The 25,554-nt window shown below is 39.7% G+C and overlaps 1 protein-coding gene and 1 pseudogene across 13 annotated transcripts in view; one reads left to right on the forward strand and one right to left on the reverse strand.

Annotated features, from left to right (window-relative positions):
• SPIDR (scaffold protein involved in DNA repair) overlaps nt 1-25,554 on the reverse strand; it is a 476,432-nt gene that overhangs the window by 134,134 nt on the left and 316,744 nt on the right. For 12 of the 13 annotated variants that reach the window (XR_010134994.1, XM_031013651.3, XM_063709293.1 and 9 more), the window contains 2 exons: nt 4,749-4,944; nt 1,577-1,827 (listed from right to left, as the gene is read on the reverse strand). Coding sequence is in view for 12 of the 13 variants with exons in the window: in XM_031013651.3 (XP_030869511.3) it covers nt 1,577-1,827; nt 4,749-4,944 (447 nt within the window). In the remaining variant the exon portion in view is untranslated. Of the gene's footprint in view, nt 1-1,576; nt 1,828-4,748; nt 4,945-6,412; nt 6,517-25,554 lie in introns of those variants that run through there. The other variant, XM_055349540.2, reaches the window with a different exon arrangement.
• Nucleotides 8,081-8,761, forward strand: LOC101153982 (ubiquitin-conjugating enzyme E2 N-like; annotated as a pseudogene).

Raw genomic sequence — 25,554 nt, forward strand, 5'->3', positions numbered from 1 at the left:
TTCAAAACCTAACACTGGATATGTGTCATTAAAAAGGCCAAGCAAAACAAAAACACAAAACAAAAACCTATGTCTGATGTGTAACTGTCTTGGAAAATTCTATATAAATTTACCACAGATTTAGGGCAAAGGGTACAAGACTGGTCTACATCTACAAGCCATGATAAAGACCTTAAAACTGATTTAATGGATTTTACAAACATACATATTCCAAAAAAGAATCTTTTTTTCTGTAATTCCAAAAGAAACATTCTCCAACTCTAGACCTCAAGACGACTTTCTGAAATTCATAGTATTTTCAAATAAAGTGCCTCCACTTGAAGATGATTCATAATTCACACCGGAGTGTAGGTATCCTGTTTCTCTCTCTGGCATCAGAAGGCAGCATAACGATAGGATGATTGCATTGTCTTTATATTAGAGAGGGGGTCTTGCTCTCTTGCTTTGCCCAGGCTGGTCTCAAACTCCTGGGCTCAAGTGACCTGCCTGCCTAGGGCTCCTCCCAAAGTGCTGGGATTATAGGTGTGAGCAACCATGCCCGGCCAGGATGATTGTTAATTACTAATTCTTCACTACGTGTTTTCTTATTAATAGTTAAACAAAACCAAACTGATGAAGTAGCATCTATACTTTTAATTTCTATTCTGTTGGAAATCCATGTTACTTCTTTGAGGGCAATTATCATTGCCAGAGATAACTTCAAAAGGCTATGCCAGACTGGGCGTGGTGGCTCACGCCAGTAATACCAGCACTTTGGGAGGCCGAGGCGGGTGGATCACTTGAGGCCAGGAGTTTGAGACCAGCCTGGCCAACATAGGAAAACCTTGTCTCTACTAAAAATACAAAAATTAGCCAGGCATGGTGGTGCAAGCCTGTAATCCCAGCTACTTGGGCACGAGAATCTCTTGAACTCCAGAGGCAGAGACTGCAAAAAGAAAAAAGGCTATGCTGAGGCTCTGATGTAAACAAACAAACCTCTCTGTCAATCATGGGTCTACAGCTATCTGTAAGAACCAGCACCAGGAAGGGCCTAAATCTGAGTAGAGACAACATCACTTCTACTACATTTGTGTGCACTTAACTGCATTGGATGGTGCAGACAGACGACATTTACATCATTGCAGAAAGTTGTATTAGGCAGTACTGATGCAGATGGTTTGATACAGTACTCTCTGAAAGTCACAGGTTTACCAATTGCCATTATTTACTCAGGTTTTCAAGACATATAAAACTGGATGTTGCAAATGGTCTTTTGAGGTATGACAACCACATGTCTTGGCTTTTCCAGAATAATACCAATATTTCTTGCATTTGTATTACTTTCAAGAACATGAACCATTAAAGGTAAAACAAAATGCAGCAAATTTAATTTTTAATAGGACTTTAAAATTAAATAGATAGATAAAATCCTTCATCATACCATGTATCCCAAATTTTGATGCAAGGAAAAACAAAAACGGCTCACGTATATGGTGAATGCAGCTAAGAATGTGCTCTGAGAAGAGGCTCCACTTTCTAGAGCACTCTGTCTAAGTGACTCTTCACCTCTGCCCCACACCAGCATCTTGGCACTCACCGAGTTCCAGCTGGGTCTGTGTGTCCTGAGCTGGCCCCCTGCTGACCCCTGGTGCTGTCTCTGCTGGGAAGAGAATACACTCTTTGCACCACCACTCGGACTCCAGCTCCTGGCCACGAGGCAGCTCCCTGGCTTTCCACCACATCCAGGAGAGAATCCCTCAGGGGAGTGCCGGTTGGGATGCACTGTTTTGCTTCTTTGTGCCCGTGGGTCCAGGCTGTCCGTGTAGTGGCTACACCACTACACACAACCTGGCCAAGACACATAAAGGGAACAGTTTCAAGACTCACAAAGTTTCAGTTCAGCTAACAACAAGCAACATGCTGCACACCAAATAATGACATCCTTAAGCAGCCACCCAATGGATCTGCACTACACTGAAGTGATGATGAAGATGAAAACAAAGGAACTTGTGGCGTGGGGCTCTGGGCCTGCCAGGTGGCTAAGACTGCAAGCTGAAGGCGAGTGAAAGAACAAGGACCACAGCAGGATGTTTGCTATACCAGGCAGGTCTTTGAAAACACACAGAAAGTTCTGCTAATAAAATAATTCAGGATAATTCAATAAATTTTTCTCTTTTGAGGTAAGAATTCCAACAGAACAAACTAAAAATGAAGATAAAAGAATGACTAGGGATAATACAAATGCTTCATTTTATTAAGTTCTTGTATGTGCAATCTCCTAGGCTGAGCATTTTACATGCTCACATATTCTCCCAACAACCCCTTACGTAGTATCAGCTGTCATAATAAAACAACAACACTTCTAGAGTGCTTCCTATATTCCAGGCTTTTAAATGTACATATTAAACATGCTTACCCTCACACAGTCACCCAAGAAGATAGATAATATCACACCTCCCTTTTACAGATAAGAAAACTGAGACACAGAGACCACAGTTCTTGCCCAAGATGACCCAGCAGGAAGTGGCTGAGGCAGGATTTGAACCAGGTCATCTGGTTCCAAAGTTCACACGTTTAACCATTATGCTACAAGTAGTTTCATTATCACTGTCACAGGACAAAAATGAATCTCATGGGATTAATATTACATAGCTGTTTAAAACTATATGTTAAAACAGTAATGTGCTCTGGGCCATATTTTTGATGTTATAATTAAATTGATTCGAGAGTCTTCCTTTTTGCATAATCCTCTCCAGATACTTCTTTTGATAGTCAAAGAGAGATTTTGCTTGACTGGCTGGTACAAAAGAGGCTGAAAGTTTGTCTACTTTTCTTTCGTATTCTTCCTCCCTTGATCTGTCAGTCTCAGGAAGCATTCTGTTCAGCGACAACTTATATAACCCAGAGATCTTGAGGCCAGTGCACTGGGAGCCACACAAACATTCAGTGCTTAGGGTGGTCCCAGGGGCCATTCATGCCCACAGCAAGTGAATTTTAGTGGTTCCCTAAATTCATCTTGGCACATGATCATGGCTTAGGATCAGTAAAATTCCAAAAAACAACTCCAGCATATAAACTCAAGCTTATGCAGTTCTTCTTATTCCACGGGATAATACATATTGTGGAAAAGCAAAATATGATTTTTTAAATAAATAAAGGAGGGCTTTAAAAATTCTTAGACATTACAAGAATAGAGAAAATGAACGTTGTAAAATACCAGCATGCACTGTATAATGATGCTTCTGTCAACAATGGACAGCATGTTTGACCGTGGTCTCATAAAACTATGATGGAGATGAAAAATTTCTGTTGCCTAGTGATATATTCACATGTTTGTGGTAATGCTGGTGTAAACAAAAGTAGTGTGTTGCCCATGGACACAGGAAGGGGAAGATCACACACTGGGGCCTGTTGTGGAGTAGGGGAAAGGGGGAGGGATAGCATTAGGAGATATACCTAATGTTAAATGACGAGTTAATGGGTGGAGCACACCAACATGGAACATGTATACATATGTAACAAACCTGCACGTTGTGCACATGTACCCTAAAACTTAAAGTATAAAAAAAAAAGGTAGTGTGTTGCCAGTTGCATAAAAGTCTAGCACATCCTGTTATGTACAGTATCTAATATTTGATAATAAACAATGTTACTGGCTTATGTATTTACTGTACTATACTTTTTATTGTTATTTTAGAGTATTCTACTTCTTAAAAAACAAGTTATCTGTAAAACATCCTTAGACAGGTACTTCAGAAGGTATCTAGAAGAAGGCATTGTTATCCAAGGAGATGACAGCTTCATGCATGTTACTGTCCCTCAACACATTCCAGTGGGACAAGATGTGGAGGTGGAAGATGGTGATATTGATGGTCCTGACTCTGTGAAGATCTAGGCTATTGTGTATGTTTGTGTTTTAGTTTACAACAAAAAAAGTTTTAAAAGTAAACAAATAAAAATAAAAATAGAAGAAAGGATATAAAGAAAAAATATTTTTGTATAGCTGTACAATGTATTTGTGTTGTAAGCTAAGTGTTGCTATAAAAGAGTAAAAAAGTTAATGAAAAATTTAAAGTTTATAAAGTTAGAAAGTTACAGTAAATTAACGTTAACTTATTACTGAAGAAAGAAAATTTAATTTAGTGTAGTGCAAGTGTTCAGGGTTTATAAAGTCTACAGTAGTGTCCGAGGCCTTCACATTCACTCCCCACTCACTCACTGACTCACCCAGAGCAACTTCCAGTTCTACGGGCTCCATTTATGGTAAATGCCCTACACAGGTGCACCATTTTTTATCTTTTGGACTGTATTTTTACTATCCTTTTTCTATGTTTAGATACGTTTACATACACAAGTACCTTGCCACCGTGCAGGTTTGTAGCCTAGAAGCAATCAGCCATACCATATAGCCTAGGTGTGTAGTAGGCTGGACCATCTAGGTTTGTGTAAGTGCACTCTATGATGGTCACACAATGACAAAATCACCTAATGACAAATTTCTCAGACCATATCCCTGTTAAGTCATGCATGACTCTATTTTAATAAATTAGAATAAAGAAAGATGAAATACTGTAACAAGAGCACCACTAAATGCTGAACTGAACTATAATATATTCAGGCATAACAGTAAGTTCATGCAGCATACATACTTGTGGTAGGGTTTTTGGAGGGAGACAAAAGGCAAACATCTTCACTTACACTGAAGCCCTTCCAAATCCAGTCACTAACATTATTACAAGCATAAAACCTTTAGGCCAATAGGAGTTTACCTGGATTTCAGGCGAATTATTTGTTAGACCCTTAATTACAAACATCTGGGCCAAAGAGATGCTTCTTCTTGGAAGGGGTATGTCCGGACAGTACACTTCACAAGTTTTTTCTGAATCTTCTTTGGCAACAACTTTCTCACAAAAGTAAGTATTCAGAATAACAGGGCAACTTCCATTTGGAATAATCAGTTTTTGCCTGGAAAAGAGAAAGACATGCAACAGTTTCTTTGCAATATTGGGGTCCCCTCATATTCTTGCTAAATCAGGAATGCAAAGAGCAATGACTCGCTTGCTATGGACAGCTAAAGCCAAGCCCACCCACAGAGGCACAGCTGTCCTTCATGCTCCAGCATGGCCACCAGTAGTCTGACTTCACTGTTCTAGTGAAAGCCCTGTGTCAGGAAGGGATGGAAGAAGGCTAAGTCCCTGGGCTTGGGCTCCCTTGTGCCCTCCCAGTATGGCCTCAAGACCCCTCAGGGGGAAATACGGAGGATAAACAAAAACTGTCAACAGCCTCAAAAAAGTGCCCAAACAATGAAATAAAATGTACAAATAAAACCTTCAGAAATTTTGATAGCTCTAATCTGTCAAAGAACATACCATTAAATGCCAAAGGAGCATCTACCTTTGCTATCAAACTGACTATAGTTGCTGAATACCTCACATTTAAGTATTAATAGAAAAGGAGTCAGGAAATAGAGCAGACAAAATTCTCCTGGTTCTTCTCAGTCCTTGGACAAGAGAAAACACTTCAATGTCTATTCCTTAAAACATGGCGCTGCTTAATATTAAGAAAAATTTGGGACTTCTGATTCTGGGAGGACGGAGTATCACACTTTCCCCTATTCCTCTAATTAAGTACAACTAAAATGCCTGATATTATATGTAAAGTAAACATAAGAAGACACCGAGAGGTGGAGAGAAGAGGCCAACAGGCTAAAACCTAGAGACCTCAGGACTTCAGGAATGAGGCAGTGGCAAGTTCCTGGGTTTTCTTTTTCTTTTCTTTTTCTTTTTTTGAGACATGGTCTCGGCTCTGTCGCCCAGGCTGGAGTGCAGTGGCATGGTCTCAGCTCACTGAAACCTCTGCCTCCTGGATTCAAACAATTCTCGTGCCTCAGCCTCCTGAGTAGCTGGAATAACAGGCATGAATCACCATGCCCAGTAAATTTTTTTAGTTTTTTAGTAGAGAGAAGGTTTTGCCATGTTGGCCAGGTTGGTCTCAAACTCCTGACTTCAAGTGATCCACCCACCTTGGCCTCCCGAAGTGCTAGGATTACAGATGTGAGCCACTGTGCCCGGCCCTGGGTTTTCTTTTTGCCTCTTATATCTCAGGTTTTGAGCTGAAGGAGCCAGCAACCCGGAAACAGTAACACGTGCTGACAAAAAGCTTTACCAAAGCCTGCTCTCTTTAACCAAGGACCAAGGAAGGGGCAGCCTAGAAAGGCAGAAAACTCTTAGATGGTAACTGCTCTACTCTAGGTAAACATCATGAAAAACCTATGACTTGTCCCCATGCATGCTAGCACAGGCCAAGTGAAGACCTGGACTTTCCCCCTCATTGGGCTGTAATGAGAGCACCCCAGTATCCCAGCTGGGATACCAGAGAAGGTGGGCCAAGGAGCTTTCTTTTCCTTTTTCTTTTTTTTGAGATGGAGTCTTACTCTGTCGCCCAGCTGGGGGCACGATCTCAGCTCACTGCAACCTCTGCCTCCCGAGTTCAAGCGATTCTCCCACCTCAGCCTCCCGAATAGCTGGGACTACAGGCGCCCACCATCATGTCCAGCTAATTCTTTTTTTTTTTTTTTTTGTAGAGACTGGGTTTCATCATGGTGACCAGGCTGGTCTCAAACTCCTGACCTCAGGTGATCTGCCCGCCTCGGCCTCCCAAAGTGCTGGGATTACAGGCGTGAGCCACCGTGCCTGGAGGACTTTGATCTCCCACAGGCCTGCAACGAGTACTCCCCTCATTGTGACAATGGAGAGACTACCTGGGGGCCTGGACTTCACCTCCTCCTGACAGTAGTAACCAAGCAACACTCCCTGCCCCTCTGGGGTGGTGCCAGAGGAAGTGTGGCAGAGAATCAGGATTTTCATCACTGCTCAGTGGTGCTGAGGCCACCCTTCCCTCCTACCCCTCAACAGAAGGCATGTGAGGAACAGCAACAAGGCTTCCCTGGCCCTCCCAGCCAGGGTGGCGTCAGCAGAGGCTTAGCAGGGAGCTGGAACTCATACCCCTGCCCAGCAGGAACAAGGAGTCTTTCCCTCTCTCAACTGTCAACTGAGGAACCTGGACTTCCCTCTCCACCTGGCAGTAACAACCCACTCCACTCCTCACTTTCTCCTACCAGAGCAGTGTCAGATGAAGCTACCTAAAAGAGGTTTCAATAAGATCCAGAGTCTCAAAACATAATACTCCAAATGTCCATGTTTCTATCAAAAATCACTTGTTATACTAAGAACCATGAAAAATCTCAACTTGAATGAATAAAGACAGTTAATAGATGTCAATATTGAGATAACATAAACGTTAGAATTATCTGGCAAAGATTCTAAAGCAGCCATTTAAAAAAGCTTTAATAAGCAACCTTGACGCACTTGAGACAAATGAAAAAAAATAGTCTCAGCAAATAAACAGAATAAATATTTCTTAAAAATGGAAGTTTCAGAACTAAAAAAATAGTGAAAATAAAAGAATAGGTTCAACAGCAGAAAGGAGGAGAAAGAGAAAAGAATCGATAAACTTGAAGATAAAAATAATAAAAATTACCCAATATAAATAATAAAGGGAAAACAGACTTTAAAAAAAAAAAAAACCTGGCTGGGCATGGTGGCTCATGCCTGTAATCCCAGTGCTTTGGGAGGCCGAGGTGGGAGATCACCTGAGGTCAGGAGTTCGAGACCAGCCTGACCAACATGAAGAAACCCCGTCTCTACTAAAAATACATAATTAGCTGGGTGTGGTGGGGCATGGCTGTAATCCCAGCTACTCGGGAGGCTGAGGCAGGAGAATCGCTTGAACCTGGGAGGTGGAGGTTGTGGTGAGCCAAGATCGCACCATTGCACTCCAACCCGGGCAACAAAAGCAAAACTCCTCTTCAAAAAGCAAACAAAAAACCCCCAACAGAACCAAGGACCTGTGGGAAGAAAGAAATAGAAATGGAAGGCTATATAGATAAAATAATACAGGTAAATACAAGAGGCTTTCCTACTCCTCTTGAGTTTTCTAAATTTTTATTGTAATAAAAATTATAACATTGTCTGAGGTGGTTCTAAATGTATGCAGATAAAACATTAAAGACAATCATATTATAAATAGGGAGGGAGGACTTCTACTCGTGCGTGAGGCAAGCGGAGCCGGAGACTAGACCAGAGGCCGAACTCGGGTTCTGATAAGATGGCGGGGCTGCCCCGCAGGATCATCAAGGAAACCCAGCGTTTGCTGGCAGAACCAGTTCCTGGCATCAAAGCAGAACCAGATGAGAGCAACGCCTGTTATTTTCATGTGGTCATTGCTGGCCCTCAGGATTCCTTCCCCCTTTGAGGGAGGGACTTTTAAACTTGAACTATTCCTTCCAGAAGAATACTCAATGGCAGCCCCTACAGTACGTTTCATGACCAAAATTTATCATCCTAATGTAGACAAGTTGGGAAGAATATGTTTAGATATTTTGAAAGATAACTGGTCCCCAGCACTGCAGATCCGCACAGTTCTGCTATTGACCCAGGCCTTGTTATGTGCTCCCAATCCAGATGATCCATTAGCAAATGATGTAGCAGAGCAGTGGAAGACCAACAAAGCCCAAGCCACAGAAACAGCTAGAGCATGAACTAGGCTATATGCCATGAATAATATTTAAATTGATCCGATCATCAAGTGTGCATCACTTCTCCTGTTCTGCCAAGACTTCCTCCTTTTTGTTTGCATTTAATGGACACAGTCTTAGAAACATTACTGAATAAAAAAGCCCAGACATCTTCAGTCCTTTGGTGATTAAATGCACATTAGCAAATCTATGTCTTGTCCTGATTCATTGTCATAAAGCATGAGCAGAAGCTAGAAGTATCATCTGGATTGTTGTGAAACGTTTAAAAGCAGTGCCCCCCACCGCCCCGTTTCTATTTATTTCCCCCATCCTGGTTTAAGTATAAAGCACTGTGAATGAAGGTAGTTGTCCGGTTAGCTGCAGGGGTGTGCGTGTTTTTCTTTATTTTTTTTGAGGGGGGAGGTAGTTTAATTTTATGGGCTCCTTTCCCCCTTTTTTGGTGATCTAATTGCATTGGTTAAAAGCAGCTAACCAGGTCTTTAGAATATGCTCTCTAGCCAAGTCTAACTTTATTTAGATGCTGTAGATGGACAAGCTTGATTGTTTGAACCAAAATGGGAACATTAAACAAACATCACAGCCCTCACTAATAACACTGCTGTCAAATGTAGATTCCCCCCTTCAAAAAAAGCTTGTGACCATTTTGTACGGCTTGTCTGGAAACTTCTGCAAATCTTATGTTTTAGTAAAATATTTTTTGTTATTCTAAAAGATAAATAAATAAATAAATAAATAAATAAATAGGGAGGGAAAGGGGATATAAAGGGAGGTATGGTTTCTGTACTTCACGGAAACTGGTAAAATTTTGACCCAGTAGACTGTGCTAAGTTACATATATGTAATACCCAGAGCAAGCAATAAAATATCTATAAAAAGAGATATACACCAAAACATTATAAATAAAATTCTAAAAAAATTAATGTTCAAGTAACCCATATGAAACCAGGAAAAATAAAACAAACAAACAAAAAAAAAACCAGAGAACAAAGAAAACAAAAAGTAAAAAGGTACACTTAAGCCCTAATGTATCAATAATTACACTGAGGATAAATGGTCTAAATAAACCAATTAAAAGACAGAGATTGGCAGAGTAAATTTATGATCCATCTATATGCTGTCTACAAGAAACTCACTTCAAATACAGACATATAGGTAGGATGAAAGTAAAAAATGAGAAAAGATACATCATGTAAACATTGATTGAAATATAGTGGGAGTGCTACATTAATATCAGATGAAGTAGATTTCAGAGCACAGAAAACTCCAAATATAGAAAGGCACATTACATAATGACACAAAGATCAATCCACCATGAAGACATAGCAATCCTAAATGTATCTGCAACGAACAACATAGATTCAAAATACATGAAGCAAAAACTGATAAAACTCAAAGAATAGACAAATCCACAATTAGTATTGCAGACATCAACATCTCTCCCTCAACATTTGATAGAACTAGAGAGAATATCAGAAAGAATACAGAAGAGCACAACACCACCATCAATAAACAGGTTCTAGTTGACATTATAGAATACTCCACCAAACAACAGCAGAATACATATTTTTTTCAGGTGCCCACAAAATGCATGTGCCATAAGACACATATAAACAAATTTAAAAGAACTGAAATCATATAGAGTATATTCTCTAATCACAGTAGAATCAAACTAAAAATCAATAACAGAATGATAACATGAAATTCTCCAAACACTTTGAAATTAAACAACATATTTCTAAATAATCCAAGGGTCAAAGAGGAAGTCTCAATGAAAACGTAAAAACAAACACTGAACTAAATGAAAATACAAATTTAACCTATCAAAACTTGTGAGAAACAGCTGAAGTGATACTGAGAGGAAATTTTACAGAACTTAAAGCTTACATTAAAAGAGAAAAAAGTCTCAAATCAATAATCTAAGTTCTTATCTCAAAAACCTAGAAAAAAGTAGAGCAAAATAAACTCAGAGAAAGTGAAAAGAAATAATTTTTTTATTTTTTGAGACAGAGTCTTGCTCTGTCACCTGGGCTGGAGTGCAGTGGCACGATCTCGGTTCACTGCAATCTCCGCTACCTGGGTTCAAGCAATTCTCCTGCCTCAGCCTCCTGAGTAGCTGGGATTATAGGTGCCCACCACCAGTCCCGGCTAATTTTTATATTTTTAAAGTAGAGACCAGGCTTCATTCACCATGTTGGTCAGGATGGTCTCAAACTCCTGATCTCAGGTGATCCACCCACCCCAGCCTCTCAAAGTGCTGGGATTACAGAGGTGAGTCACCGTACCCAGCTGGAAATAATTAAAGAGCAGAAATAAATAAAATTGAACAGAAAAACAACAGAGAAAAAAACAATGCAATAGAGTTATTTGAAAAGATCAATGAATTGACTAAAAAATGAAAAAAGGGAGAAGATACAAATTACCAATATCAAGAATAAGACGGAGGCTGTCACTACAGGCCCTGTACACATCACAAGGCTAGGTAAAGTACAATGGACAAGTCTACATACATTCTCACAACTTAGATGAAATGGACAAATTTCTCAAAAAGAAACAAAAATAACTACCACAACTCATGCTATATGAAACAGATTATTTGAATAGCCTATAACTATTAAGGAAAATAAATATGTAATTTTTTTTTTTTGTTTTGAGATGGAGTCACGCTCTGTTGCCCAGGCTGCAGTGCAGTGGTGTGATCTCGGTTCACTGCAACCTCCTCCGCCTGCTGGGTTCAAGCAATTCTCCTGCCTCAGCCTCCCGAGTAGCTGGGACTACAGGCGTGCGCCACCATGCCCGGCAAATTTTTTGCATTTTTAATAGAGATGGGGGTTTCACCATGCTAGCCAGCCTGGTCTCAAACCCCTAACCTAGTGATCCGCCGCCCTCGGCCTCCCAAAGTGCTGGGATTATAGGTGTGAGCCACCATGCCAGGCCAAATTTGTAACTTTAAAACTCCCAAAAGTGGTATCTCCAGGTCCAGATACTTTCACTGGAGAATTCTAACAAATGGGAAAAGAAGAACTAGCACCAATTCTACACACTGTCTTCTAGAAAACAGAAGAAGAGGAAACACTTCCAATCCCTTTTATAAAGCAAGTATTACTCTGATACTAAAACCAAAGACAGTACAAAAAAAAAAAAAAACAAAAAACAAACTATAAACCAATATACCTCAATAGCACAGATACAAAATTCTTTAACAATATGTTAGCAAATAGAATTTAGCAATGTATAAAAGAAGTTATGCAATATGACCAAGTGGTGTTAATTCCAGGCAAGATGGCCTTGTTTGGTATTTGAAAATCACCTTCACCAAGTTGAAGGCTGAAGGAGAAAAATCAGATGATTACATTAGCAATGTGAAAAAACCACTTGACATAATTCAACGTCCATCCTTAATAATAATTTTAAAAAACCTCTGAAAACCAGAAAGAGAACTTCCACAGCTTAATAAAGAATTATCAACAGAAATCCCACAACTAGCATTAAAATTAATGATGAAAGAGTAGATGCTTGCCACCTAAGATGGAAAACAAGGCAAAAATTTCCTCCCTCACAACTTTGATTCAACATAGTACCAGAAGTTCTAGCTAGTGCAATAAGACAAGATAGGTGGGGAAAGGCATACAGATTAAAAAGAATAAATAAAAATGTCCTTATTTGCAGGTGACATGATTGCTTACATAGAAAATGGCAAGGAATCTACAAAATAACTCCTAGAACTATTAAGCAAGGTTGAAGAAACCAACACATACAAAAATTAGGTGTATTTCTACATATTATCAATGAATTCATGGACACCAAAATGGGAAAAACATACCATTTAAAATTGTAAAACTAAAAAAAAAAAAAGACCAAAATAACCCATGTCAGTGTGAATCTCACAAAACATGTAATGACTTATATGCTGAAGCTACACAACACTGATAAAATAAATCAAAGATCTTAACAAATGGAAGACATATTTATGGATTGAAAAACTCAAAATCATAAAGATGCCAAAATCAAGGAGCTCCCCAAATGGATCTATAGGCTTAAAGAAATTCCCATCAAGTCCAGCATGATTTTGTTTGCATACATACATGTATATATATATATATATATATATATATATATATATATATGCTAATTTTAAAAGTTGCAAGGAAAGGCAAAGGAACTAACATAGCTAAAACAATTTTGAAAAAGAATGAAGTAAAGGAGATCACTTTCCCTAATTTAAAGACTTATTTTATAACTATAACAACCAATATTATATGGTGTTATTGAAGGGATAGACACGTACATCAATGAAACAGAAGAACCCAGAAATATACTACACAAATATGCCCAACTGATTTTTTTTTAAAATTGATCTCCACAGTGTGATTTTTGTTTGTTTTTGTTTTAGAGATAGGGTCTCACTATGTTGCCCAGGCCAGCCTCAAACTCCTGGGATCAGGTGATCTTCCTGCTTTAGCTTCCTGAGTAGATGGGACCACAGATACACTGTGCACCACCATGCTCAGCACCAGTTGATTTTTTTTTTTTTTTTTGAGGCAGGGTCTTGCTCTGTCGCCCAGGCTGGAGTGCAATGGCAACATCTCGGCTCACAGCAACCTCCGTCTGCCTCCCAGGTTCAAGTGATTCTCCTACCTCAGCCTCTCGGGTAGCTGGGACTGCAGGTGCGCCACCATGCCCCGCTATTTTTTTTGTATTTTTTTGGTAGAGATGGGGTTTCACCATGTTGGCCAGACTGGCCTTGAAGTCCTGACCTCAAGTAATCTGCTCATCTCTGCCTCCCAGAAATAGGCCCCTGTGCGCAGCCTACCAACTGATTTTTGACAAAAGTGCCAAGGCAATTCAATTAAGGAAGGATAGACTTTGGATAATCATAGGCAGAAAAATATAAGCTTTAACCTCATTCTCACAACTTATATACCATTTAACTCAAAATTGATGATGAATATAAATGTAAACTATAAAACTAGAAAAATGTTAGGGAAAAATTTAAGAGAAAATCTTTAGGATCTAGGACTAGGGAAAGAGTACTTAGACTTAAGATAAAAAATTTGATCTGTTTAAAATGAACTTGAGGCCGAGTGCAGTGGCTCACGCCTGTAATCCCAGCACTTTGGGAGGCCAAGGCCGACGGATCAACTGAGATCGGGAGTTCGAGACCAGCCTTGCCAACATGGTGAAACCCCTGTCTCTACTAAAAATACAAAAATTAGCCAGGTGTGCTGGCCCGTGCCTGTAGTTCCAGCTACTCGGGAGGGTGAGGCAGGAGAATTGTTTGAACCCAGGAGGCGGAGGTTGCAGTGAGCTGAGGTCTTGCCACTGCACTCCAGCCTGGGCGACAGAGCAAGACTCCCTCTCAAAAACAAGCTAACAACAACAACAAAAAACTTGATAAACTAGAACTTATCAAAACTGAAAACTTTTGCTCTAAGAAAGACCCCCTTTGGAGGATGGAAAGACAAGCTAGAGACATAGGGAAAATCATTTCAATTTCAAACCACACACCAAGAAAGAACTAGTATTTAGAACATACAGAGAATTCTGAAAACCACACAGTATAAAAAATGAACAATCCAATTAAGAAACAACAGGTATGAACAGACATTTCATTGAAAAGCTATATAAATGGCACATCAGCACAAGGAAAGATGTTCTACATCATTAGCCATTAAGAAAACGCACATTAAAACCACAGTGAGGCAAAATGGCTAAAACAAAACATAATATCAACATTGAATGCTGGCAAGGATGTGGAGAAACTACATTGCTCATATACTGCTGGCAGAAATGTAAAATTGTATAACTACTCTGGAAAAGTTCGGCAGTTTTTTTCTTTTGGAAAAAAAAACCCCACAAAACTGAGCACGCGACTACCAAACAACCTAGCATTTGTACTCCTGGGCATTTATCTCAGAGAAATGAAAACTTATGTTCATATGAAGACCTACATATGAATGTTAGCAGCTTTATTAATAAGTAGTCCCAAACTGGCAACAACCTAAATGTCTATCAATGGGTGAATGGTTAAACAAAATGTTAAATCCATATCATGGAATACTATTCAGCAATAAAAAGAAACAGACTATTGATACAGACAATGACTTGTATTAATCTCCAGAGAATGATGCTAAGTGAAAAAAGCCAATACCTAAAGAAGTGGAGAGCATATTTTGGTTGCTATGGTTTGAATATGTGCCCCTCCAAAACTCATGTTGAAGCTTAATCCCCAATGTGGCAGTATTGAGAGGTGGAGCCTTAAAGAGATGACTGGGTCATGAGGGCTCTGCTCTCATGAATGGATTAATCCACTCATGAATTAATGGACTAATGGGTTATCATGGGAGTGGGATTGGCGGTTTTACAAGAGGTAGAGAGACCTGACCTAGCATGCTCAGCTCTCTTGCCATGTAACGGTGGTGCCATCTCAAGACTCTGCAGAGTCTCCACCAGCAAGAAGGCCCTCACCAGATGCAACCCCTCGACCTCCATAAGTGTAAGAAATAAATTCAGGCTCCATAAGTGTAAGAAATAAATCCCTCTTCTTTTTAAGTTACCCAGTTTCAGGTATTCTGTTATAAGCAACAGAAAATAAGACAGTGGTTGCCAGGGGTTTAGGTTGTGGGGTGGGGGTAGGGAAAGGAGAAAGAAGGAAGTTGATCTGTCTGTATTATTTTGTACAACTAAATGTAAATCTACAATTATCTAAAAATAAAAAATTTAATAAAAAATAGACATTGTATAACATTAATCAATCTAAAACAACATTCCTCTCAATCATCCCACTGGTCATTTTATGTTCATGAGTTTTCCAGTCTTTAAGACTTCCATATATTAAGAAAAAACACCAATTAACAATGGTCAGTATCTAATTTCTGTCCAATTATCAGTACTAGTTACACAAACTTAAGTTTTGGCTTTATGCAAAATTTCTAGTACTCAAATTTCCCTGATAGAAGATAAAATGCTTATTTTTAACTTCATGTACTATGTTCTGGGCTCAACTTGCCTAACATGGAGAGCATATGATTAATTATACGTAAAGCTTATACTCCCATGATTTCTTTTCAAGAGGTAGAGTCTCATTCTCTAATTGTCATTTATCCTAATCTAGATACATTTTTTCTTAGTATCTAATACCTAATAAATTTCCATATAATTTTTTCAATACAAACTTGACATAATATTATTTTAAGCCAATAGCCGATAGGTATGGTAACCCAGAGATAAGGAAAAAAGTTGAGAAAGAGAGAAAGGAAGGGCAGGGGCAGATGGAGCGGGAGGGGGAAAGGCAGAGAAAGCCACAGGAGAATAAAAGGGTACGGTGGGTGCAGTGTCTGGCACTGTCTGGGGCTGACTGCAGATCTGATGCACACTGTCAGGTGGATGAAAGGTGTTATAAACTTCTAGCTTTTTGATTCAAGTTAATTTTTTAAAGATATGATAAAGTAATACTGTTTTAACAGCTAAGAAGAAGGAAGCAGTAGGTAAAGTGTATGTGTGTATTTAGAACCTCCTAGTTTGCAGATAAACATACCAATATTAGAACTATGTATGTTCTGCCCAGTCCAAGGTGTTAAGGCCATTCTTCCCAACTCAGGTTACTCAAATTAAATTAGTCTAGAACAGAAATTATTCATAAGGAAATTTAGTTTGTTGCTTTAAACCTTATTAAGTAACAAAATGATGGTCCTTAGGATACAGAAAATACAGTAAGCCTCTTAAAACAGATACAAGCAAGTTTTGATTAGCATATTACCTGCTTCTGCAGAAATGCTATTGAAAATACTTAATTCTCTAATTTAAGGTAAACATATATTTGAAATCTTGTCCATTCTTCTCATATACTCACAAGTCTCCTTTATCCCCCAAAGATAACTACACAGGTAAGCATTAATCTAAGTAGATCCAAAAGACCATAGTTTCTGAATTAGGGAATCTGAATGAGGTTTAAAGTATGATTCAGCATAATGTGAAAAGCCTGAAATTTTAGTCACAAATATAACGTGACTAAATATGATATGATCCATATGATCTGGGAAATCAAGTCACATAATAGCACAAATCAAATAGATTTGTGAGGCAAATGGATACGGGAAAGATCTTAAAATCCATCTCCAGGTCCATTTGGTTCATTCCACTCTCCCTTTAATGACCACTTGTGACACAGCGGACACGGTGACAGGGGACTGGGAATCCAGTCCAGGACAACAAGGCTGCTAAGAGGATAGTTTCACTGTAAAGGAAAAGGTTGTGACTCGGATGTGATGCTCCAAGGGTGGCCCCTCTGGGAGCTGCTAGGAGGCTTCCCAGGAGAGGCAGGACAAAGTGTGCTGTGGGTGTGTGAAGGGAGAGGAAGGGAGCACATGGGCACTGCCCAGGGACAAGGACTGCACTTTGGAGTCAATGTAATCAGCATGCCACACTATCACATCATCAAGTTTCTGCAGAAAAAATTCATGTTCTGTTTCCTTTATTAGCAGGCAGAGGAAATCACATCTTTTAAACATTCATATCTATAGTACCAGTGCTATCTATCTAGATAGCATGAACTTTCCATTTCTTTTTATGCTGCAATCAATCCAACACCACATGGTGTGGCCTTTACAATCTCTCTACAGATCTCATTGTCACAAATGTTATATGACAAACAAAAAGCACGTTGATATAGCACGTATAGATTGAGACTGAACATTTAGCATGTTTAGCTTTTGTGAAGATTGAACTGAAACTAAGAACAAAACCTAAGGTGTTAAATCTCACGTGGTAAGTCACACATATACCCAACACTACCAATGAACATTATCATGATGTTGGACTCCCACTGATACTTTTTTTTTTTTTTTTTTTGAGATGGAGTCTTGCTCTGTCACCCAGGCTGGAGTGCAGTGGTGCGATCTTGGCTCACTGCACGCTCCGCCTCCTGGGTTCACACAATTCTCCTGCCTCAGCCTCCCAAGTAGCTGGGACTACAGGCGCCCGCCACCATGCCCGGCTAATTTTTTTTTTTTTGTATTTTTAGTAGAGACAGGGTTGCTTTCTTACAAGAAACTTTTGAGGATATGCATTTACTTTCCAGTAAATTCTCAGAGCATACTTGAGAAGTTGGTGGCCATAGTGGTAGGACAGGCTAAAATGTGGAAGAGTTACACACACAAATAAACTACACAAAAAAAACTAGACATAACAGTCTTCAGTGAAGTCTAAGTGCTAGAGTTTCTGGTGGAAAGCTTTTAAAAATATACGTGTGTGTGTGTGTGTGTGTGTGTGTCTGGTGGAAAGCTTAAAAATATGTGTGTGTGTGTGTGTGTGTGTGTGTGTAATTTGTTGTTGTTTAATGGAGTCTTGCTATGTTGCCCAGACAACAAGTGACCCTTCAGCCTCTGCCTCCGAAAGTGTTAGGATTACAGGAATGTGTCACCACACCTGGCTGCTTTTTTTAAAAAATAGAGAATATTGTATGATCAATACAAATGACAATGTGTCAAAATGTTTTCTGATTACATCTCAGAAATGGCTGCCTAAACAAACGCTTTGCATTAAGAACTATTTCCACTTCTCACCTGAGAATGTTATATACATGGAACTCAATTAAACAGGGAACAATTTAATAGACTTAAGAAAAAGTAATTGAGACTAAAAGACCAAAGAAGGAAAACCATGCGAAACATCTTTTCATTTTCTATCACTATCAGCACTGTCAACGGTGAAATACCCTCCTAACAACTTGTTTTAGGAATTCCCAGTTTCACGAGAGATGTTTACTTTTATTTTCCTACTAGTTAGGTTTTCTTGATTTTTTTCTGTGCTTAGCAACAAATTAAATCAAGAATACATTTTACACTGAATATGTAGATAGGGACAATGTAACTAACATGTAGATTACTATAACTACCTTAAAAAACAAGCAGTTTTTTTTTTTGAGATGGAGTCCCACTCTTGTCACCCAGGCTGGAGTGCAGTGGTGCAATCTTGGCGGCTCACCGCAACCTATGCCTCCCAGGTACAAGCAATTCTCCTGCTTCAGACTCCAGAGTAGCTGAGATTACAGGCACCCGCCACCACGCCTGGCTAATTTTTGTATTTTTAGTAGAGACGGGGTTTCACCATGTTGGCCAGGCTGGTCTCGAACTCCTGACCTCAGGTGATCCACCCGCTTCAGCCTCCCAAAGTGCTGGGATTACAGGAGTGAGCCACCATGCCCAGTCACAGTATTTATTCCAAATCATAAATTAGGATCGATTTGCTTGTTTACTGTCGAGGAAGAATGTGTTTTCGTCTGTGGAGAGTGGCAAAGAGGATTAGTGGATTAATAGGTATTAATGCAGTGACAGAAAGAAAACAAAGGCAAATAGAAATTTTCTTCTTCCTTCCTTCCCCTCCCTTTTTTCCTTCCCTCTTTTAATGGCTAGCTATCTAAAGGGGGATAGATTGAGAACTGAAGTTGTCAGAAAATATAATCTACATTTTTCTTTTCACGGAAGGCATGCTTGGGATAATGTCGTTTACAATTCAGTTTCAACTCTGGGACCCACTGGCCAAAGGCTGAAGCTGGATGGTGGACGCATCTTCTGTCTGTCCAGCAGGGCTACTATGCTGGAGCACCTTATACAGGGAGAGATACTGTGGTGATCATGCTACAGGTGTATATTTTTTAACTGACTCATTAATTTGGGGGAGAAAACCCAGCCTTTCAGTCAAAAACGTGACCCCACTTATAACTGGGGAATCAAAGAAAGCCCTCAAGTTTAATTCTAGCTTTGCAAACTTACTAATATCTACTTAGGAAAACATTATTTTTCAAGTTAGACTATGAGTTAAAATCACTTTGAAAACGAAAATGACTGGGTTTTTCACTAGATTTACTGAAAATAAAAAATAAACTAGGATCTCTGGGTGGGGGCTAGCTGAGGGGGCTTCAAGTTCACAGAGAGACATACACCAGGAAACAACAAAACACAGTAGGTTACCGGCGCTGCAATAGAAAGAATATGGCCTTCTACACGGGAGACAGAAGATGGACTTAATCATGTTAATTAAGTCCCTTCTTGAATGTTGCCTCTGTGAGAGAAGGGGCTTTGGCTGGGTGGTTCACCAGTGCCTGGAAAAATCAATGATTTTGGAATGAATGTCATTCCTTCTTCCAGTTTCCTGGGAAAAGTTGCTCTTTTCTCTGTGCTCCGATGGTGCTTTCCACACTGTCATGTTCAAGGGTCTGCCTCTACAACTAAAAACTGAACTTCTAGAATACAACAGCTGTTTCTTTTTTTGCCTTTCTTTTTTATTAGGTACTTCACAGTATCTGACATGTGCAAGGGTCTCAACAGATGTTTACTAAATTAATGGATATACACACATTCACATTTACAGGGAATAGAGGAAGGCATGAGAGTACATTTTAAACAGATAAACCAGACCTTGTAACAACTGAGTCCCGTGTGTTTTAATGTAGGCATCTAAGAATGGCATAAATTTAAAATAAAGGCTTAGAATAAAAACGCTGGGTGGCAAGTGACCAAGCACGTGAGAATCTAATGCACAGCACACGATGACATGGGAGGAAGGAGAGGACGTATAGGTTTTTGACCTAAAAACTCTGGAATTAAATCCTGGCTTTGCCACTTACAAGCTGTGTGGCTGTGGACAAATTTAATGTCTTTGTGACTCGGTTTTTATAAATCGGGAGCATTCAGAGTAGATGTAAGCACTACACAGATTTCTTGTGAAAATGAAATTAATGAATTGATGCAGAGTTCCGAGAAGAGCTTCCCACGTGCAAGGGCTCAGTGGGAAGGATGGTCGGCACTGCTGCTGTCACTACTGTGAATTATACCTTCAGCAATTTCAAATTAGTTGTTGTCTATTGTTTAGCAAAAACTAGGGTTATTTAGTGTTACTTACTCAAAACCTATTATCTTCATCCTCCTAAATATTAAAAAGAATCACAATCATTAGCAGTGGATATCACTTTTCCATCACCTGCTCATATACACAACATTTGCACTGAGCCTTCTTTGCTACCCATACTAGCTGGTTAGAGTCTGATGGCTTTACTCCACTTGCTATGCTCTTAGTCCTCTTCACAACAACCCCACAGGGTAAACATGACTATTCCCATATTCGGAGGAGGTTAAATAACAACGAATTAATTGTATACCACTAGTCCTAGTCCATGACAGGGCTGTAATACAAACCAACTGGCTTCAAAGCCAGTCTGTTCTCTTTCCAAGATACCAGGCCATCTCACAGGAGGGAGGACAGGACTCCCTACTTGGATATGGGTAAGGAAGATCCTGCCACAAGCAACCATGGAGGAACCAACATATGAGAAAGGGAAGGGACACAAACTGACGGGGCAGTTGGCTAGCCAGGCACACGATTAGATGGGGCTCACATGAAGGCATGAAATTGGGTTGGGGGTGGGGATGGTGGGGTAGAGGAAACTATGCTTCTCTATCTGTTGACAGTTAACAAGTGTTAGGCAGTTTGGCAAGTTACCATGGAAAGATTTATATGTACTGTACAAGGGTCCCTGTGGTGACAGAACCTTGAAAGCCACCTTCTACATTGCGTTGGCCAGTAAGGTAGCCACTGGGCCATGTAGCTAATCATATTTAAATGAAATAAAGTAAAATGAAATAAAATAATTTTAAAATGCAGTTCCTGGGTTGCATGACCCATATTTCTGGTATTCAGTGTGGCTAGTGACTACCATAGTGGAGAGCACAAAAAATAGAACATTTCCATCAATGCAGAAAATTCTGTGGGGTTATCATAATTCTGGTTCTCAAGACAGACAATAAATCACATTCTAGTTACTTAGTAAATTCTTTTTGACTGGATTTGAAAAGGGCTACGATATCTCAGTGACTTTCAGTGCTAACTTCACAGGCTTTGACACCACCTCTGTTTGTGACTTTGGACACCTGCATCAGTACACCAGCATGAAATATGACTCAGTGACAAGGCAATGTCAATAGTGCTTGCTACTAATGGATTTGTTAAAATAGCAAAATATTCTGCCCACCTTCCCAGCCATTTAGTGACTGGGTACCACTCCTCCTCACCAAAAATCAGATTTACTCTAATAAAACTTTAAAAATACAAGTCTTAGAAAATGACTCTAAACTGAAGCATAAAGATAATTTCAGAAATAAGAAGTTTAAGCCTCATATTCCTTTTATTTTCAGCTTCTTATTTGACAAGACTTCATTCAAATGTGTTTCTCTACCTTCCTACCCAAGTCAGACAGTTACATATAACTAAGAAACTGATAAAAATATTGACTATAAAAGACTGGCATTTATGATTGTATGTGCTACTTTAAAATTCCCCAAGTGTACTTGTCTAATTCCCTTTTTATCAGAATAAATACAACACTGAGGAACAGACCATATTTTATATGATTTATTCATGTATGAAAGTGAACAATATAGTAAATAAATGTATTTTTTTCTAATTTAGATTCACACTATGGCAGTAGGATCTGTCTACAGGGTTTGGTTTATGAGTCTAGCACTCAAAAGTAACAAGTTTCAGACATTTGGCTTCATTGAAGCACCTTGTTACCAGGTCAGTAGTAGCACAGCGCTATGGCTGAGTTTCCATACATATGATTTCTGGGTAAAGAATTGTACTTGTTCTATTTGATTATTATTATTATTTTTTTTTTTTGAGACGGAGTCTCGCTCTGCTGCCCAGGCTGGAGTGCAATGGCGCCATCTGTGCTCATTGCAAGCTCTGCCTCCCAGGTTCACGCCATTCTCCTGCCTCAGCCTCCCAAGTAGCTGGGATTACAGGCGCCCACCACCATGCCCAGCTAATTTTTTGTACTTTTAGTAGAGACAGGGTTTCAGCGTGTTAGCCAGGATGATCTCAATCTCCTGACCTCGTGATCTGCCCGCCTCGGCCTCCCAAAGTGCTGGGATTACAGGCGTGAGCCACCGCACCCGGCTGATTATGTTTTTTGAAAATCACAAGTAGCAACCTTTATAATGAGATTCAAATGTATGTATTAACAAGTGAAGTGCATAGTGTAGTCTTGAAAGAAAACTGAATACCTTAGTATCAGTTATGATTAGTCTTTAAGTTATCATTCCAACCCTGAGTTATAAAGCAACTCCTGAATACAAATCTAAATACATTCCCACTCTTGCCAGCACTACTCTTCCCAGGCCAACCATAAATCTTTATCTTACAGCCTTATATCTCCCAGTGTGACTGTAGAGCAGATATTTTCAAATGTTCGCATGAATCAGAATCACAGCCTTGTTGAAACAGGTTGCCGGGCCCCACCTGCAGACTTTCTGATTCAGCAGGTCTGGGGTGGGGCCCCCTAATGTGCATTCTTAACAAGTTCCAAGGTTATGTTGATGCTATTGGACCCACAACCACATTTTGAGTATTACTACTCTTAAAAAAAACCCACACAAGACCATTTACCTCTACCTAATTTTACTTAAGCAGAGTTGTTCCTAGATGTCTACAGGGGATTGCTTCCAGGATCCCCGCAGATACAAAAATCTGCACCTTCTCAAGTTGGTCCTCCATACACACAGGATGCCTGCGAATACTGTATTTTGATCTGCATTTGGTTGTGGATGCAGAACCCACCAATATGGTGGGCCACCTTTATTTATTGAAAAAAATCTGTGTACAAGTGGACCCACACAGTTCAAATCCATGTTGTTTAAGATGCAACTGTACCAAGCACACATCTCAAGCTTACCCTTTTTGGCTGATGAAACAGCTGCTCAACTCTCAGGATAGGATATAGGGTAAATGACAAGAAACCTTTCTATGGAGCCTGTCCACTTTGCCAGTCCTGGCAGGAACTGCTTGGTGTTCCATGACATCAGGTTGATTTCTGTACTCAGGACAGCTATAGGATTTTAATGCATGAACTTGTTGACATGAACAGTTTAACTTTCTAGCTTTCTAACTAACAATAAAGATCTCACTCCATGCGATAGAAAAAAAATGTAAAAATCATAACTTAAGTCTCTAGGCCCACAGCTCAATTGCTGCAGAGAAAATCACAATTTGAAGAACATCTTTCTTCACTTGACTGATTTGACAAAGGCTCCTAAGCATCTCATCTGTGGAATCAATAAGTCATGCCAACAATACGCACATTTTATAATAAACATCCAATTCACCATTACACATTTTTCTCCAGGTGAAAACTATTTGGAGTGGTACTGTTGTATGGCAGGTCAAATACAGAACATGAATTCTAAAGACACGAATTCAAGTCTCAGTTTTGTCACATACAAGCCATAATATCACCTAAACTAATGGAATCCATTTTATCTTGTATACAGGTATAACAATATTTATATTAGAGCATTTTAAGGCAATAATGGATATGAAGGTATTTGATCCATTAGACTGCTTTATAAAAATGATATTTATGGCCGGGTGTGGTGGCTCACGCCTGTAATCCCAGCACTTTGGGAGGCCAAGGTGGGCAGATCATCTGAGGTCAGGAGTTTGAGACCCGCCTGGCCAACATGGTGAAATCCTGTCTGTACTAAAAATATACAAATTAGCCAGGTGTCCTGGCCCACACCTGTAATCCTAGCTACTTGGGAGGCTGAGGCACGAGGATAGTTTGAACCTGGGAGGCACAGGTTGCAATGAGTCAAGATCGTGCCACTGCACTCCACCCTTGGCAATAGAGTAAGACCCTGTCTCAGGCTCGGTCCAGTGGCTCATGCCTGTAATCCCAGCACTTTGGGAGGCCGAGGCGGACGGATCACCTGAGGTCAGGAGTTCGAGACATGCCTGGCCAACATGGGGAAACCCCATCTCTACTAAAAATACATAATTAGCTGGGTGTGGTGGCATGTGCCTGTAATCCTAGCTGCTCTGGAGGCTGAGGCAGGAGAACTGCTTGAACCCCGGAGGTGGAGGCTGCAGTGAGCTGAAATTGTGCCATTGCATTCCAGCCTGGGCAACAGTGCCACTGCATTCCAGCCTGGGCAAGAGTGAGACTCTGTCTCAAAATAAATAAATAAATAAAATAAAAATAAATAAATAATAAAAAAGACCTTGTCAAAAAAATGTTTATTATTCTTCAAAGATATTCGATTTATAATATGTCTATTGTAGAAAATTTTCAAAACAGTATTTCTCACATAACAGATCGTTTAAAATTATCATTTAACTACAAATTAAAGATAAAAAAAAAAAAAACTTTTTTTTTTTTTTTTTAAAGGAGTCTCGCTCTGTCGCCCAGGCTGGAAAGCAGTGGCGCAATCTCGGCTCACTGCAACCTCCGCCTCCCAGGTTCAAGTGATTCTCCTGCCTCAGCCTCCTAAGTAGCAGGGATTATAGGCGCGCACCACCATGCCCGGCTAATTTTTGTATTTTCAGTAGAGACGGGGTTTCACCATGTTGGTCAGGCTGGTCTCGAACTCCTGACCTTTTGATCCACCTGCCTTGGCCTCCCAAAGGGCTGGGATTACAAGTGTGAGCCACTGCGCCTGGCCGAAGCTTTTTTCTTAACTACAGAAGTTAAGAAATATTTAGTGTATTCTTTTAAATCAGAAATGTATAAATTTCCAAACACACAGGTAAGAAAGCCAACTTCATTTCTAGGATGTCAATAACCACAAGCCTGAATGGTGGGGACCCCCTTCAAAGAAAACAAGACACTTAGAAACAAAAAGATGAAGTGGCAATTCCCAAGACAAGCAGGGGTCAGAATAAATGACTCGATTTCTACTTAGGCTAATTTTTATTAGAGTTCTGGGAAGAATAACCTGACTCAGGATAGGATGAAGAACCAATCACATCAGCAATAACAGCTCAGGGGTTCTGTTTTGTTTTCTGGTTTAAAAATTCTAGTTGAACTGAAAATGCTGACAAAGTTAAAAAAAATCAAGAAACATCATAGTAACTATTCACATGAATAATAATCTGTAAATAGATTCAGATCATCACAAATCAGCAAAAGCAGAAAGCCAATAGTGTACTTT

The sequence above is a fragment of the Gorilla gorilla genome, chromosome 7, assembly GCF_029281585.2.
Source record: "Gorilla gorilla gorilla isolate KB3781 chromosome 7, NHGRI_mGorGor1-v2.1_pri, whole genome shotgun sequence".
Lineage (NCBI taxonomy): Eukaryota > Metazoa > Chordata > Mammalia > Primates > Hominidae > Gorilla > Gorilla gorilla.